The sequence below is a fragment of the Botryllus schlosseri genome, chromosome 5 (genome assembly GCF_051294905.1).
Source record: "Botryllus schlosseri isolate E-star chromosome 5, Bs_hap1, whole genome shotgun sequence".
In the NCBI taxonomy this organism is placed as follows: domain Eukaryota; kingdom Metazoa; phylum Chordata; class Ascidiacea; order Stolidobranchia; family Styelidae; genus Botryllus; species Botryllus schlosseri.
The window spans coordinates 22,568,327-22,587,175 of record NC_137240.1 but is presented as its reverse complement, the minus strand read 5'-3'; the positions used below and the strand labels follow the sequence as shown (position 1 = coordinate 22,587,175).

At 41.2% G+C, this 18,849-nt stretch overlaps 2 protein-coding genes across 2 annotated transcripts in view; one reads left to right on the top strand and one right to left on the bottom strand.

Annotated features, from left to right (window-relative positions):
• The first annotated feature begins 6,669 nt into the window (after positions 1–6,669).
• LOC145439415 (uncharacterized) overlaps positions 6,670–18,849 on the top strand; it is a 90,346-nt gene continuing 78,166 nt past the window's right edge. The window contains exons 1-2 of the mRNA XM_080316894.1: positions 6,670–6,841; positions 6,912–7,001. Coding sequence (XP_080173020.1) covers positions 6,795–6,841; positions 6,912–7,001 — 137 coding nt within the window. The 5' untranslated portion in view covers positions 6,670–6,794. The remainder of the gene's footprint in view (positions 6,842–6,911; positions 7,002–18,849) is intronic.
• On the bottom strand, positions 13,230–16,123 carry LOC145439411 (uncharacterized). The gene is made up of 3 exons (XM_080316891.1): positions 16,010–16,123; positions 15,443–15,683; positions 13,230–15,341 (listed from the first exon to the last, which is right to left on the bottom strand). The coding sequence occupies exon 3, from the start codon at positions 14,760–14,762 to the stop codon at positions 13,551–13,553; it is 1,212 nt and encodes a 403-aa protein (XP_080173017.1). The 5' UTR covers positions 14,763–15,341; positions 15,443–15,683; positions 16,010–16,123; the 3' UTR covers positions 13,230–13,550.

Sequence of the window (18,849 nt, the reverse complement as noted above, 5' to 3'; positions counted from 1 at the left end):
CTGCTAGGCTATATGTGTAGATTTTGCACCCCCTTATCGTCGTATCATAAAACGGAACCTGGATGCTATAGCAAACCTAACGGATAGTTTGGTGGCATGCGACTATTCATGGGAGATTTTTAAATATGAAATTCATACTTATGATTCCATAATCATGATTCAGAAGTAAATCGCGCGATGCGCGAAAAAACTCTCAGTTGAGCGCAGCTTCGCGATACCCTTCAGATGCTTTCATGACCCCAAAGGGCACGCGTCCCCCAGGTTGAGACCCACTGCCTTAGAATTATCAAGGTGAAATATACTAAGAAAAAGTTTAATCAAGTCCCTGCATTAATTCGATTTTTAGTACGCATTTTATCAATATTTTTAACGAGTTTCTTTTGACTCTCGCGGGCCGCACGGAACGGTGTTGCGGGCCGTAGTTTGTCCACCCCTGCCGTAAAGCAATACATTAATGTACACAACAACTAGCGACGTCTCGGGTCACATTATTCGATAATGCTGAAGTACATGCTGAGTTTTTAAACGTAACACTGGAACAATCAAATACTATAATAATTCCACACAATCAATTTCTTCGGTCACTTTGCCAACCCAATTTCAACGATGACTCGGCTTGACCGGACGTGAAACACCGGTTTCTATACTTGCGCCAGATATTATCTCAGAAACAAGTTATACAGTAGCCAACACCCTAATCGGGTATCCAATAAGGATGTCAAATCAAGAATGATCCCGTGAGCTTGATAGATATTTACGTTGGATATCAATGCATTCTTTATATCAAATTCGTTGATGCAAGTATAATTGATCAATTGACTAAGCTTAATTCGCCAACTTCCTGCATGTGGCGCATTTCGACATTCGACTTCATACACGGAAAACTGGCAGCTCAGACTTTCTGTGCACAGGCACCGTTTCAGCACTACGCATTTGGGCACGTGCGCAGCTTTTAAAAGGAACGTTGGTTGGAATGCATATTCCCATATGTCATTTCCTCGTACCGATAGTGATAGCTACCAGCGTCGACGCGGCAGTGGGTTAGATCAGCCATATCATTGCGCAATGTTGTACTGCTGCTTTTTCAAATTGGAAACCAGTCTGCGAGCTACGATGGTTGAGCAACGCGGGAAATTGCTGCCAAGCCGAAAAATGTCAACACTCACTACTATATTCGCAAACATATTATGTACTCTTTATGATTACTCCCGTCGTGGGAGACGTGATAAGACTCCATATTTTACGGTGTCTCCGGCCTGGAGTATGATTGATAAACTGGTATGTAAATCGGCCGTCGGTTGACACATGATATTGTGTACACGCCTTCCCCGTCAGTTAGATTGCTATAACTCAAGGGGCAAAGCAATCAATACCGTAAGAATGTTGAAAACTCCCATTTCGTGTTATATAAGCATTACAATGAGGGGTTGTCTAGTGGTATGATCCAAATCGTCTCTAAAGCAATGCGTTGCGGGTTCCCGATCGAAGTTGACCTCGCAATCTTATGAAGCTAAATGCTGGATCTTTACTCACGATTATCATCACCATCCGATCACCGTAAGCATGAGGTTACAAAACTTTCAGCAAAAGTCGGCAGTTCAATACTCGTCTAAAATAACCGTATGGTATAAAATCACCAATGATATCATTGATGTCGAAATTCAACGAATGAGTGACGTGCGGTCAGCGGCGGTGCCTCACCTGTCGTCACGATGACTAAACGAAAATTGTGAATTATTCAATGATTTTAACACAAATAATTATAAATATTTTTATCGATGTTCAAAATCACGGAATCGGCATATATATTCTTCAATAATGTACCGCAAAAACAGAGGGTGGGTGATAGCGGAATTCAAAATAAACAGCTCAGATATTGTGATAAAAGGGCATCAATCTAATGCTATTGTCACACTGATTCCGAGAATCTACATATGAATCAATTCAGCGCTCCATACACCCACAACAAGATCGTTAAGAAATGTGCAATTCATATATTTTTACGTACAATAACAGCGGTAGAGAAACATGAACCAGGTGAAGCACAGGTAAATTGACCTCATCCCTTGCTGGCTAGCAATCCGACAATCACTGCGCAGCGTTACAATGCGCTATCAACTTTTGAAAACCGATGGTGCAGTATGGATCGTGTAGGTGCGACGGGCAACATAGTGATCTATCTTTAGTTTGTATTTCCATCAATGCCTTCATCACCTCCCCTCAATTGTTGAGATGTGTAGTAGCTCCTTACGTGGCCGGCGAATGAAGAGTGCTAATGTGATAAATACAAGTTGCCAACTGAATCAGCTACCATTTTGAGTAGCCTACATATATTTGTGAATCTGACTCTAAGGAGCTCAGTTCCACACCAACCATGAACCTCACCACACATAACTCCCATAAATACGAAAAAAACGACGTTCATTATGTAAATTCGGGTCAAATTTGCTTATATAAAGTGTAGATGGTAGATCAGGGGTATGAAACTGTCAATCTCAGAGGTTGTCAAAGTAGTCATCATTGCAACAAACAATATATGCTCAAATTGCCAAATTTATTACACACGAACCATTTCAGCCGACTCACATCAGGAGCAACGTCAGCAAATTCTGTTATCCATATATATATATCTAGATAATATTAATGCTGAGACGTAATAATGACAAAAACGCTACACAGATTCATGAAATGAAGATAATACCTCACAGTTACAGTATAACAGAGACGGACAGGTTTCACCAATCTAATGCAGTGATTCCCAACCGCGGCCCCCAGCTAGCCTTTCTGCGGCCCCCACAAAAATATTGAGAAATCGATTTATGAAAAATTTTTATATTTATAAAATACTCTTGCTTGGCTTGAAGTCTGGAGTTTTCAATTAGGATTGCAGGAAAGTTGTGAGTAGACTGCTAAGATTACGTCACTGCTGTTTCAATGCAAATGTGCCCTAACTTTCCAGTTGAACGAGCAGTACCTATAGATATAGGTATAGATATAGGTATTGAAAGGACCGTAACTGCCGCACCCCAGGTCCCCCAATTGGGGGGAAAGAGCTCGAAGGGGGCCCAAAATTATTTAGTGAATTAGCATGATTATAGAGTATTTTATGAAATTTTATGCAACTTTTTCAAAACTTTTTCGCGCTGCGCGCGATTTCAAGGTTTCAAGTACCTTCATTATTGGATACTCTTCCACTAAAATAAAATACGCAACATTTATAAAAGTGGGCATATCGGCGTTGGCCATTACCGCGTCACGACGCACGACGACATATAAAGTTTTAGGCCATATATCATGCGATTCCAAGAAGTGTGCCAGAACGATCGACAGCGAGAAATCCTTGGCCGAAAAGGACTGCCCTTACGCTGACCGGAAACTTCGTTATGTATATACAAAATACATATAGGTAAAATTGACCATAGGCGCCTAAATGACAATCCGAACCTCACGAGACAAATAGGCTACCATCTCACAAGAAAGAATTATAAGCCTGTGAAGAATTACCAATTTGAAATCGTGTGCATCTTTTAGTTTAGTACGTTTGGGCGATTCTATATTTTTTGATATAGCAGACTGGAGGTTACGAAATAACATTACGTAACAGAGTCGTACCAACGGGTCCGCCCGTCCAAATATGTTTAATTATTATTTACGAGCCCTACAGTTTCCAAGACACCTCACTCAGCTCTACCGGTAAATCTAATTACGTGAGCAGAGAGGACAAGTAATTGATGGCAATATATATACAATTCCTGATCTTATTCACCTATTTGACGAAGTGCTGTTATGGCCCTGGGTATTGATAACTAATTTACGGCTAGATGTGCAACAAGTGACTCACGATTAAATACGCCGAGATGCGTACTGCTAAGCAGGCAAAAAACAGCATAATTGGTAATCCTATAGCTCGCGACCCAAGCGTCCGAATAATTTGATATGGCGGTGTTTATCGAAAGGAGGTGTCGCACTGATTCCCAAAATACGAATTGAAATCTCGCCAGGGCAACAAAACTACTCCGAAATAGCTAGCAAAGGTTGATTGTTCTGAACAACGGGAGCGCAGCAACACAATGGCCAATGGCGTCAAGCGAATGATTGGAACAATGTGAATTTTCATATTTTGGTGACTATTATGGGTTCCTTTCATTGCCCTGGTATTCGTGCGGCCCCGACCGTACTCTGAAACTCGAAATTTGGCCCTGCCACCGAAAAAGGTTGGGAACCACTGATCTAATGAATAAAGCCAATAAGGTTACCACGTAGGCATAGATCGTAGTCTATCGAATTTGTTATTCTACATTACGATTTTCGGTCGGGTTGTACTTGTTGATGAACTGTCAATATCACCCGTTTGCCCCCTACAACCTATCTGATTAGTATTACTGCGCCATCTAATGAATATGTATGATTCCAATTTGAAGAAGCTTTATTGCAAGTAAAAATTTATGTGAGTGAACCTAATGTAGGGGGGTCATGTGGAACCGATGGATCAATAGTTTGAAAATGATCTCAGGCCCCAAAATGTACAGCCTATGACAGCAGATCCTTTGCTGGCTCAACACTTTGATACAAGCCCCACCTATCGCGCATATATACATGAATATCCATATTTTCCAAAAATATTATGAACGTTTAAAATATGTGACTTGAACGTATCATCGGTTCCCACCCGGTGGGCCCAATGGCAAGCGTCCCGGGGACCTATGAGACATACTCTCAAAAACTCAAATGCTACAACTTTCCTTGCTGTGTAATATATTCTAAGCAACACGAACCCAACAAGGGATGTTTGAACGCAAACGTCAAAAATAGAATTAATAACACCTCAAATGTTGCCATATATCACGTTTCGATTTAGGCTCGATCTTATAAATTTTAGGGCACACACATATTGGCCGTAAATAGACATTGTGACTTCCAAGTAGCTCGTCATAGATTTAAAACATCGCAGGCATGCTTCAGTTGTTGCATGATTAGTTAGTTCAACTATTTCGATTGATTTGGCTATTGTATCATCGGTCCCCTCATTTGAATTTTATAAATGACTCGAAAAAATTTCCACTCAAGGAAGGGATAGAATAAAAGAATATGCGCGACTATATAGCCTAATACATGTCTTACAGTTCACATTAAAATTGGTTGCTGGTTTGTTCGTTACAAAGAAAAATCTATGCTTCGATCGAAATTTATTTTACGACCCCAAAACAGGAAACATCTGTCAGAGACCCCAAAACTCGCGGATGTTGAAGTTTTTTGTATGAGAGGAAATATTCTGCCAGCATGCAATTGCATACAAATTCACGGAGTGTAATTACGGAATTATCATCGAAAATTTTTCAAGTATTTTCTGTCCTAGTGATCCATCGGTACCACATCTCCCGTACCCATAATAATACACTAATCTACAACCCTGTAACAACCTGTGCAGGTTCGAAGCCGAGTATAGAATACGGTGCTTTCTGGTTGGGAATTCACTGATTCGTTTTGATTAAGGTCAAGTATTAACTCCGGTTGTAATATATGCGAGCATATTATCAGTGATGATAATGTCTCACATCATGACGTTACGTGCGGCGGTGCGGATAAAGTACTTCTGCGGTTTCAACGGCTCGTTGAATATGAGAAAGTTGAGACTTGAAATGTATTAATTTGTGCTTCCAGAAATTGCAACAGGCGTATTCTGAATTTCAAACTATAATAAGTACTCTACAGTGTTCCCTATCAAATGCTTTCACTTTAGCTAATCGAGAAGCTTACAGTGAGCAAACAACAGTAACATAATACGAAATATCGGTTCGTGATAAAAGGGCGTACCATTTCGGATCTCGATTACAAATATACGCTCGTGTCTATGTCACGAAAAACACTGGATACCATAAAAGATATCGTTATCTGAAATAGGCACCTATATTTTGTTAGAACTAGTATTATCTCTATGCCTGATTATGTAAGAGATGCCGTGGGTTTATGAGGTTCAACTTCACAGTGCTTTCAACGTCACGCTGTTAATAGAGGGACTCATTGTGCAGTGACCTTCTGCAATCTCTTTGTATTTAGAAGTTAATATCTTGACCTAAGATCCTAAAATTTAAAGCTTTAGTCGAAACAGACTTCCCCTGTCCCTTGACTGGAATGTTTGGTCAATTTTTCCACGCGGTATTGAGAAATTCCGGCTATAGTGGTTTCATGCCAGCAATCCCCATGCGTTGACCGATCTTAGGTATTGCTATTAAAGTCTGTAAACTATTTTTCATACATTTTGTAGGTCTATATTTGTCGTATCACTCTCGAATTGCATAATAAATTGTTTTCATTTTTTCGCATCGTCAGTAACGACAGCGCTTCGTCCGTGCAACCTTAGAAGTTTCATTCATCTAATTTTCGAAAAAATAATCTATTAATTACATATTTTGAAATTATATTATTCTTGATCTTGGGCCCAACCCGTCGTAGTTATGGCATTGGCCTAGGTACAGATTTATAAATTTGGTTGCAAATAAATCTTTAAATTTTTCTACCACTTGTGCAGATCTCCGTGAAATCACGCTGTATATATCACTATGTTCAGTGCTATATTATTCTTGTGTGTAGTCACTTCTGCGTTGGCAGGTAAGGCATTTTCGGCAGCTGTGACTGTTCTTTACGCGACTTTCACTTTCCACAAATTCATTTTAGGGTTGAAGAATAGCGCAACATATGGGAAGACTGTGCTCAAGTATTATGTCGGTGAACAGGATACAACATTATTCGGCACTGCCGTAGTGAGTTGCAGTCAGAGAGGTGGCGAGCTGGTGATGCCCAAAGACAGAAAGCTGAATGATGCTGTTGCCAGTGTTGCTCAGTATGTTATAGCCTGTCCTTCGCAATAGTAATGTGCTACGTTACAAACGTATCCATTTCGAATCGCCTAGGAGAAACGCTGCTTGGATTGGGGGCGGCGATCTATTTGGCGAGGGTAACTATGAATGGATCGACGGCAAGAGGCATGAATGGACAAATTGGTGAGTTGCAGAGACAACGATAGAGGCGGTCTTCCTTGTCAGCCGTGATGCTCCTTTTAAATGCGAGAACCAATGATCACATGCGTAGGTGGAGCCAAACATGGTCACTACAGCAATCTATATAGGCCTACCTAGCAGACATGGCGTGATTACTTCATGAATGTAATCGATTGCAATCACGATTACTTCTGAATCACGCGATTACGATTACAGCAAAATCAGGAAGTGGTCGATTACGAATACGATTACATTGGAAAAGTAATCACGATTACTCACGATTACATTTATTTTGCTTCTTAGAACTAATCTTACAAGATATATTGAAGACAATATAAGGATTGCGTCGAAAAGGCCTAATCAAATAACAACAACTTTCTCAATAAATGATGCGCTATTTGCTTGTTACGTCATAATATACCCATTGCCAACTAAATAAGGGACAATTTATCGCATCCAACGATTTGCATTCTTGCCAGGTCCTTAACTGCCGCACCCCAAACTCCCCAATAGGGTGGTGACAGCGGTCGAAGTGGACTCAAAAGTATTTGGTAAAACCAACATAAATTAAAAGTATTTTCGTGAGATTTGATAAACTTGAACATTTTTTTTCGGGCTTCGCGATTTCAATGTATCCTGGTAGCTTGATTTTGAAATGCATACCTCTCAGTGAGAGAGTGAGAGTGAGAGCAATTAACACACAACTCTCGAACATGAGGTTTCAAGCAGACAATAATGATGATTACAAACGCGAAATCGCGCAGCCAATCAATAATTGTCTCTTGCGATTTCTAGCTTCGCGTTAATTAGCTCTCATCGCGGCAATTGTTTACAGATTAAAACAGCGATTTTGGCGGCATTGGTACATTTCCGATTTACGTTCGCGAAGCATTTTGGGAGTACATTGGTCAATTCGCAAATTCAATTTGCATGTCGACGGCCGCCAACACATACTAATTGACTTACGTGTTGACGGCTGCACAAATTTCCTTCTACGGCCGCTGGTTGACTAACCCTGGACTAGAACTAATTCCACTTCCCGGTGCATGCCGCGATCTTATCAATAGAAATTCACTGTCTACCAAATGCCCAATAGTTTAATATTCGATATTGTTGTTCTCGATACGAGTACATCCAGCAATCAAGTTGATCGGAATATAGAAGGTTCCCGTTTCAAACGAATCGAATAAAATCAGAATTTGCGCCACCCAGAATCTCGTTATGCATCAATATTTGACAATGGCATGGCATCGCCTACTGCACTTTAATAACGAATGGAACACTGAAAAATGACTTTGTGCGGCAATTTCGGAGTACGAATATATCAAGTAGAAAACAAAAATATGGATGGTTGCAAACGAGAAAGCGTGTATTCTAATCAGAATCGTTTTGAGTTTGACATAGTATTGAGTAGCTGTCGTTGCAACAATTGTTTTCTCATTATATCGGTGTTTAAGCTGTATTGCTGCATTTCCCGATTAATCTCACTGGCAAAGCCTTCTTAGAGAAACGAATATGCGCAGAAATGAATTCCAATTTGGAGGCACACACCAACACACCCTCCAATTTCGCGCTCCGATTACGAAGACTATCACACGAAGCTAGCTAGCTCAAGAATGGTTTTTTTAAACGAATGTGGGCGTACATCATTTAGAATTTTAGATTTTAAAAATGCAGATCGTCTATTTGGGCGGATGGTCGGGAGAGGAGATCTAGGACGGTGTTCGGTGTTCATGCTGACGATTTTACGCGTATGATGAGCTTGCCAAAGAGTCCGGTAGTGCAGTCAATTTGAGAGTCCCCGATCTCTGATGAACAATTAAATACGCGCGCGTAATACGCAGCCTCGATGACAGTTTTCGCAAATCAGAATATCCGAACCTGACGGCACCGATTTCAGGTGGTTCAGACCTGTGTCGTCTTTTAGAGCTCAAACCATGATACACATCTTCCGATCGTTACGTTTAAGTATTAGCGGGAATCAATTACGTACGAGTCTCTTTGCATTCGATGTTATTCAGTTTCGCGAAGTTGCTCTTTAATCAATGTAACATAAAACAATCACCAATTAGCGTAAACTCGACCGCATTGTCTCCAAACCAGCGAGAGATAGGAGCCAAAGCATGCTAGGCCCGAGACGAGATAGTTAAGCCAGCAATGGTATCTTTCGCACCAGGCCTATCGCAGATGCTCAATTGCTCATGTATATGCCAGCGATGATATCGTGTACGCCAGGCCGAAGACGCCAATACAGATGCGATTGCGCAGGCAATCGATAGTATAGAGTGAACCGGGCCTATTTCAGATGCATGCTTGTTCGAGACGCGATAAACCGGGCTAGCGACAATTGCCACGCGCACGGGAATGAATGACCTAATTTCGCGATCATTTCAGCGGGAGATCATCACAGAATCTACTCATTAATTGACAACATGCTTGTCGCAAATCGGCCCGGCGGAACAATGATAATACAATTATTGAATTGCAACTGAATATTAGAGTTAGCATGGTCGTTTCAATATGACATGGTTTCGCGTTTCAAAAGGTTTCGGTTCCCGAAAGCCCACTGGCTTCGTGCCTGGCACACGCGCGTATCGAACTCGCCGATTTCTCTAACGAGGTCGCGTCGATTCGGCTGATTAATAATTATTGGTCACAAATCTCACTTGAGCGTTTGATCATTTTGTACGAGGTAACCTAGTAAGTCGGCGCCTATGCCTCTCACCCTCATGAAAAAAGTATGCATAACTTACAGGAATAAGCATTTCGGTGCCGGTCATTACCGAGCCACGACATACCAAAGACAAATGCAGTTTCGGCCAACATGCGACTCCAAGAAGTGTATTACTAAAGAAAGACCTTGACCAAAACTTTGAGCATGTGTCCGTTGTCAATAGCCGCGCTGGGTGTGTGTGACTAATAATCCTATCCTTAAAATCCGAGCCCACAATACAAATGCCACCCGGGCAACCCACAGAGGAATAAAGACGGGGCAATTATTTGTGCATGCGTCTCACGAAAGTTTTTCTTTTCGTCATCTACGTTTGGGTGACTGCAATATCTTTTGATGTTATGTAACAGACCGGAGGTCGCGAATTAACAACATACAATAAAGTATTTACAACAACATACCAGATGTTATAATTATGAATTACGCGCCCTCAGCTCCACAGGTAAATCTGACTATCGGCGGGCTGAGAGGAGCTTAAAAATGAATAGTAATATATTGCAATTACTAATATTGTTGACGATAAATCAGTCTTCAATTTGAAAATTTACAACCTTATTGGGGCCCAAGACCAGCGTTCGGAGTGCGGGACGAATCGCTATTTTGGTCCTTATTCTAGCTAGCCTACAACCCACGCTATCATGGCATGAAAGCGGGTGGCTATGGCAGCAGGTAAAGAATTGCGAAATAACGATTGGCGCCCGTTTAAAGTATAGAGTCATATGAAAATAAGAAAAAGTGACCATAAAATTCTGCCTACTACTTAATACAGATACTGCACGCTGCCGTTACGAGAAACGGCAAAGAACGGTTCGGTTATGATATACATCAGCAGCTGTTGATTTTTTAATCCTTCGTTGTGGAAATTGTAATGTTGTATTTGGCGAGTACAAAATTTCAAATCTTTGCTCGGTGTAAGTAGCCTACGTACGATGGTGTGAACCTCTGAAACGTTCAGGTTCGTGTGAATGTGAACCTTTTTGAAAGGTTCTGTGAGAACACGAACGTGAACCTCATGACGTCACGTGACGTCGTATTTCTAATTCCAACCCTACATTTTAGTGAAGGTATAGCCTATATTAATGTACACGATACCTATAGCGATGACTCGGGCAACATAATGCCACTATGCTAAAGTATAAATTGACGTTTTAAACGTCGGCAAATGTTTCAACTGGGGCAATCAAATGGTATAATAATCCCATAAAATCAACATTTTCCGTCGCTTTGCCAACAATTTCGACGAGGACTTGCAAGGGAATATAAGCTTACGCCTTACACACCTGCTAGATTTTTTACATTAGACAACGATATCAATTCCTTTGATTGGTCGAATAAGCATAATTCTCTGGCTACATGTAGTGCATCTCGCTCTTGATGTTGTGTCAATGCTGGTCAAGCTCACAGCAGAGAGTCACCAAATATTCACAAACGGATTGTTAGTTATTTCGAGCATAATTTTTGAGATTCTCAAGGAGCATGCTCGTTTGGCTTTGATCTTTTTATGTTGCCAGCGCCATGCATTGAGTGGCCAGCAGTTGAAATGCAATAAATTTCAACGAAAGCTGCTATAATGAAGTGAAAACTGTAATATATGAAAAAAGGTTTACAGTTCAGAACCTAACAAGGTTCGTTCGTGAACGTGAACCTCTAAATTTCTAAGGTTCAACACACACAGAACGCGAACGTGCCCCTCACGTTCACACGATCCCTGGTATTACGTACTGCATAGGCCTGCTGCTAGCAAAACACCAACAGACAAATTGCGTTTGACTGTAAGCATAACCCTTAACCAAACATCAGTACATAAGCTACCATTCGCAACTAGGCAGAATGGTGATTATTATCCTGCTGCGAGGTAGTGGCGTCTGGAGTGTTGTTATAACCTGATATATCGCAGGGCAGGTGTTCTTACAATCACACTACAATGTACGTCGAATATCTATTTACATACAATGTGTGGATACGTTAAGCAATCATGAGCGAAGCTAATACTTCTGACGTAATAAGGAGCAGTGGTGTTTGTAAATCAGACGTTTGTGCTATCATTAACCTGGTATAATATCTTTTCCTTGTTCGCGAATGTTGAGTTCATGTAATAGTCCTTGTACAAATAAAAAGTAATAGCTCTTTCACAAAGAAATCGATTAGATATGGGAAGTAGTCGATTACGATTACGATTACTTCGGAATTTTTTCGAATGTAATCGATTGCGATTACGATTACTTGAAAATGCTGTAATCGTCGTTAGTTAGTAATCGATTACGATTACTAATCGCGATTACCCCATGTCTGCTACCTAGTCTTAGCCTAAAATTTTGAAACCTTCAATTAATATTGGTATTTTCTATTGATGTTCATGAATGACTAGATTTTGAACGTTTTCCTCCCAAATTCACATAATTTTCATTTTATTGTTCGAAAATAAAGCGCGAAACGAGAGGTATGTCACAGACGGGCTAAGCCTCACTATTGATAACGCAATTCATCGTAAATAGCTTATAATTTATTATAACTGATATTAATACAATGTAACTGTTGCACTGATTCCGATAACCTGAATACTGATCGACTTCTCAATTCTCAAAGTAGTCGGCGGTAACATATAACGTTGCGCTACACGCCTATTTTTTTGCCGGATAAGCTATACTTGCCAGCCAAGAACGTAGATAGCTATGGCGTTGTTTGTAATTCGAGTTAGGTATTGTGAATGTCACGTCCACGGCAGTACATTTCGCGCCGTAGATCAGGAAGACAATAATGCGTATTTGATAACTGCGTTGTCATATTGGTGTCGCCAAGTCTGCTATTCTCTTTGATCAATCAACGTATCGCGCAATCCAAGATTTCGAGTCGGGTACTACATCAAATTCGCGAGTGATCTTGGTGGCCGGCCCGACAGAAACTTAAATTTGATGATTTTGAAAAGAGTTCGAGCACCTAAACCTGAAGACGGTATTGCCTTTACCTGTCAAAGACATGTTTATACAGCCATGAGAATAATTATTCTGCGCGTGATGAAAATTAACCAACAACTCTCTACAATATTGATCAATTCAGTATAAAAATAAATATTTGGCAAAGAGACATATATGGCTCACGAGCCATAGGTTCCCCACCACTGGCCTGTGGTGACAAACCACTGCACGATGAGTTGCCGCTCTAGGTGCCGCGCTCTGACTCGCTCTGGCGCACACTGTCGTTGCGAGCTAACGCGAAAATCTCGCCGTATGGTGACGATTAATAACGCTACTGTACCGTAGCGTCTTTTGAGCGTCGGCCGGAGACACTTTGTTCAGTAGGGATGTTCAAAAATAACTTTTTTTCTCAAATTGTAATGGCTACTTTATAAGATTGTGAGGTTACCTAAGTTGAGCCTACACACCAAATTTGGTACAATTCCAGCCAGTAGCCGCTTTGCTACAGGAGAAGAAAGTTTCTGTATAATATATAAAAATAAATAAATACAAATTTCGAAATTTTCTGTTCATCCCATGGAAGTGTTGGGTTGTCAACTTTTTATTTATTGCATCGCATGGAAAAGAAGCTTATTGCTACAATTGCAATAATAATATTAAGTATGCAACACAATATCGTTTTGTATGCAAAAACTGATATTCACAATATTATAACATGTATAACAAGTTTCAACATAAATTCGTTGACGGTTTCATAGTTTTCAATAAATGCCAGATTTGCCCACGGTTTTTTTTGGGGGGAAGCTGCCCGTTCGATATTGACAGGGTCTTGCGAGTTGAGTTTCGGAGTAGCGGAAAGTCTTCGCGTTGGTAGCATCCGCTCGTATGGCAGGTTGAAATGGAAAACTAGGGCCGCAAGAGGGCAGTGTTGTTCAAGCCTAGCGCGCGCGCCCGCTCTTTGATTTCGCTCAGAATTTCTCCCGTTTTATCGTCTTCCTCGATCTGGGGTCTCCTTTGAATTCTTCTTAGCATTGAATTTTGGATCCATTTTGTGTCAATTTCCGGTCTGTTCCTGATTTTTCTGTTTCTTGCTTGCCAAATGGTCTGTTTGAAAATAGAGATCAATTTAATTAGCGAATTGATGTTACTTCTCTTGGTGGGTTCATTCAGCTTCATTAGTATGATGCTTCCAAGATCGGCATTCTGCTTCCGTTCGTTGGTGGTTTCTTCCCAAAGGTCTAGAAAGAGACGTATTACTGTTTGGGTGGCTTTGCATTTGGTAAAGAGGGGCACGTGAGTTTCTGTGTGAATTTCACAAAAAGCGCAATGCGCCGTTTTCGCGGCCAATCTTGCATACATCCTATCCCTGGTTGGGAGTAGGTTGTGGGCTATTCTCCAGTTGAGGTGCATTTGGTCTTTCGTTAGGCAGTTGCTGTGGATGTTGTTCCAGCTAGGACCCTCCATTTCCCTTATTTCTCTGCGGTGCTCCTTTTCCAGCGTGTCTTGATATATTCTCTTGCTTTTGTCTATATTCTCCTTTTCTATTTTAAGGTCTTTCAACGTCTCGTTGATCTGTTTCCAGTGCACGAGTGGATGAAAAGAATGGGGTCTGGAGTTATTCAAAGGGACTGTTCGGTACCTTTTCAAGAGGATGGAGAGCTGGTGATCTAATCTCCTTTCCCAGTCTTCCTTTGGTGTTTTTTCGGAATTTTCTACGAATCTTCTTGCGTGCTTGGTGAAAATGAAGTCCGTTATTCTTGGAATGTCGATTAGATCGAGCCCCCCTTTGTCCGGTTTTTGGATCACTTTTTCGTAGTCCATTTTTTTGTCCTTTTCAAAGATAAAAGTCATTATCTCTCTTCTTAACCTAGCACGCATACCTTTTAGAAATCTTGATGTCGCGGCCGCGTATGTAAAGAGAGGTAAGATGTTTGAGCGAATGAGTGATATCTTCTCGTGTGCCTTGAAGTTCATTTTTTGCATTTCTTGCAGCTTGTCCACTGCAGTGTCGAGCGCGTTTTTCCATCGCGGTTCGGTTGTCTTTTCATCCTGGGTTATAGTGAGACCGAGAATTGTTAGTTGTTTAACCCACATAGTTTTGTGTGTTTTTTCCTCCATTTTTTTCGTTCGTAGCTTATGGCTTGCGTTTTTTCCTCGTTTATCTCTAGTGCGCTCGCTTCTCCAAAACTGCGGATAACGTGCATTGCTTGTTCTGCGTCTTTTTCTTCGGCCAGCGTCAACGTTACATCGTCAGCGTAGGAGAGGACGACTGTTTGTTTTTGGAAGCCCGCCAGTCTGTGTCCCTTTATTTCCTGACTCAAGCGTTGTAGAAGCGGCTCTGTGACGATAGTGAATATTAGCATTGAAAGAGGGTCACCTTGTTTTATTCCGGAGTCGATGCGTATTTTTCCTTTGGTTTGTCCGTTGAGGGATATTTTCGCTGTGCTCTTTTCATATATTCTGCGGATGAATCCCTGAAAGAGAGGGCCGAAGCCTGCGTTTTTAATTGTGCCGTACATGAAATCATGGTTTATGGAGTCGTAGGCTTTTTAAAAATCTACCGATACCATCGCTCCTTTTTCCTTATCTTTCATGTCCGCGGCAATTTCTCGTATGTGGAGATTCAGGTCTCCAATGCGGCGTGGCGGATTGACAAATTGCTGCTCATGGGTTATCAGCGGGAGGACAGTTTTTATTCTGTTGGAGAATATTTTCGTTAATATTTTGTAATCTACATTTAGTAGAGATATAGGCCTGTAATTTTTGATATCGTTTCTTTCTCCTTTCTTGTAAATCACCTTGATTATTCCGCTTGCAAAATTTTCCGTTATTTCTTGTTTCAAGTAGATTTCATTGAATACCTTCGTTAGTTCTTCTGCGATTGTGTCTATATTTTGCATGTAGAATTCTGCGCTTATTCCGTCCTCTCCCGGGGTCTTGTTTTTGGGTTGCTGCATTATTGCCATCCGTAGTTCCTCCTCTTTTATTTCAGCTTCGATCTTTTCTCGCTGTTTCTCGGACATCCGTTTCTTTTGGAATCTGTAATATTGGAGTTTTATTATTTCGTTCGTGTTTTTCTTACTGTATAAGTCCTTGTAGAAGTTCTCCACGATGTTTCTTATTTCTTTCTCGTCTGTGGTTATGTCACCATCTGACTTCTTTAGTTCGCAGATTGAGGCGTTCTCTTTCCTTGTTCTTATTTGTTTGCAGAGCGCGTATGGATCGTAGTCGAGTAACGAGTCTTCTGCCGCTTTTGCTTCCTTCCGTAGTTTCCATAGGTCTTCCATTTCCAGTTTCCAAAGTTTTCGTTTTATTCTATTGTATGCAGAAAATGGGAGGTTCTTTTTGATCACATTTTCTCTTACTGTTTCGAGTTCTTGTATGTTTTCCCTGTGCCGTTTCTCGTTTTGTCGCCTCATTTCCCGTGCTTGTTTGATTGCGAGGTGTTTAATTCGTTCTTTTATTGCGATCCACCATTCCAATTTGGCGTTGTATAGGATCGGGTACAGAGTTTTCCACTGGGCCCATTTCCGTTCCATTTCGATATGTTTGCAATTCAATGTGGAAATACCTTTTGTGGCATAGATTCTATCTATTCTGGACATGCCCGTGGGGTAGAAGAAGGTGAAGTCCTTCTTCTCTCCGTTCTTTGCTCGGTAGAGGTCACGCACTCCCATCGTTTGCATTATCGCATTGCTGTATCTGGCGTCTCCATCGTTTTTTGCTGTATGTGTCGGTTGTCGATCCAGCTTTGCGTTGTCTACTCCATTGAAGTCCCCGGCTACGATGTGGTTGGTCGTATCTCTTGTTATTGCCGCTAATTGCCTTAGCTGACCCCTTCTTAGTGCTCTGTTATTAAAACCGTGCAGGTTTGTTATTGTCAGATTTTGGGTACCTGTCTGTATCCTGATTCGAAGGAATCTTCCGCTGGCATCTGCTTTCTGGTTAGTCACCTTCATGTGATTTATTCTATTGGAGAGCAGGATTGCCGTTCCAGCCGTTCTTCCGTTGTCGGAATTCCATATGGCTCTTCCCCCCCATTGTTTAGTCCACTCCTGTTCGGATTCAATTGTGGCGTGGGTCTCCTGGAGGCAGGTGATATCGGCTCCATTTTTCTTAATAAAATCGTATATCAATTTTCTTTTATCATTATTGTTCATACCATTGGTGTTCAACGTCAGAATCTTCAGTCGCCTGTCCGTCAGTGTGCTGTTGAGATTCCTTTCTTTTTCTGCTTGGGTCTTGAGCACTTGGGGCAGTGATTGTACATCCTCGCGGCGTCCTCGTTGACTAGCGCTCCACAGCAGTTGGTGATCTCGCATACTCGTTTACATATTCCGCAGATGATTTGCGTCTCTTTTCGCATTTGCTTTCCGTTTATGATGAGCCAAATTCGGCTCAATTCCAACCAGTGGAAGCGGAGTTATGGCCGTCGAAAAATTTGGATTTGAATAAAATAGTATTTACGGTGGGCACAACTACAATAAATATTTAAAGAATTGGCCACCGTAAATACTATTTTATTGATAATCCTTTCGACGGCAATAACTCCGCTTCCACTGGTTGGAATTGAACCAAATTTGGGTAACATCGTTTCTGTAGACACCCTAACACTTCGATGGGGTGAACAGAAAATTATGACATTTTTGTTAAAGGCCTTTGTTTAAAACACTGTTTAAAACATGTTTTAAACAAAGTCTTTTAAAACACTGTTTGTTTTAAATGCAGCCCTAGTTCCACTATTGCGACACCAATGGGTTGCGGGTTCGAGTCCGACCTGGGTCGACTCCATGATTCCTACCCAAGTGTCGGAGGTTTATCCAGGCTTCACATCGCCACGTGATCCGCGTAAGCCAAGAAATATTCCTTGCTTCAAGTCGGTAAGCACGGAAACTTATATTAAAGAATATAGGCCTGGTGTAAAATGACCAATGGAGTCGAAACACCATGAAAGTCAAACAACAACAACACTCTCGTACTTAGCAATGGAGACTGTGATACATACTGCTTCATTGTCTCTGTAATTTTGCTGCGAAATAGGTATTGGAAAACATATTACCGAATAAATATGTGAATGATCGTCGTAAACTTAGAAAACTGTTAGAGGACGTCCTCGAGATGTAGAATACGCAATCTCATCTCTCATTTCCGTCAAAACCAATACAAACCAACAGCGAATTATGTGTAAAATTGACAGACAAACAGAGGAAGCTTGTTGTGAGCGCTACCGGGCATGCCCCTGCTAGGTATTTACAGAGCGAAAACTCAGAAGATAATTCTATTTTTGCAGAGACTTCGCTATAAATAGGCATTTACAATCGAAGACACAAGAAGAATGCGATTTTCGCAGTGGTTTCGGTGTATATTGATTGCTGTGCGTAGATAAATGGTAAATCATTGATATGGAACAGAGTTTTAGTTGGGACAAAGCCGCAGTTGCCCTATAGCAGAGGTTTCAAACACGCGGCCTGCGCGCCGCATGCGGCTCGCGAGAGCATTTTGTGCGGCCCACAACGGCATTTTGGAATTTCAAGTATTCGACAATATATTCAAGTGCCATATATTTTTTTTAGATATAAGAGCTTAAAGTTCAATCTAAAACTACTATAAAAATCACTGGGATCTCAACAAACTTCACTATCACATCACTTTTAAAAGTTACCATGAGGTAGAAGATCAGCTATTACGTCACATTTCTTGACGATAGAACACGATGATTCGTGCCTTAGAATTGTGATTTGGTTTGGTGCGACCTTCTTGTAAAATTACTCGGGTTTGGATTGACTGAGTGATTAAATAAAAATGACTCGAGTTGAGTCGGATCAAACGTTAAAATCAGACAAGGACTTGTTAATCGAAACGGTGACTTGTTAATCCTACGGGCGCAACAATCTATGAAACTGTCACGGAGAATAGTTATATATCAAAAAGTCGTAGCTTGCGCTGCCTATCTAATCAGGTCGGTATGGCAACCGTTGGCATTCTATGACCTGCGTGACGTAGGCTATAGTTGGTTACATGCTGGGTGTTGTTTGTTCTCTTTGTCCATGTTATTATCGTAGGCGAGCAGGGTAGCACTGCGCTCCACAGCTGTAACACCAATGAATTATTCGCCTATTGGACATTTCTATTTCAGGGGTTCTTAAACAGGGTCCGTAGACCCCATCGGGGTACGAAGCACCACATCCGGGTGTGCGAGATGCAT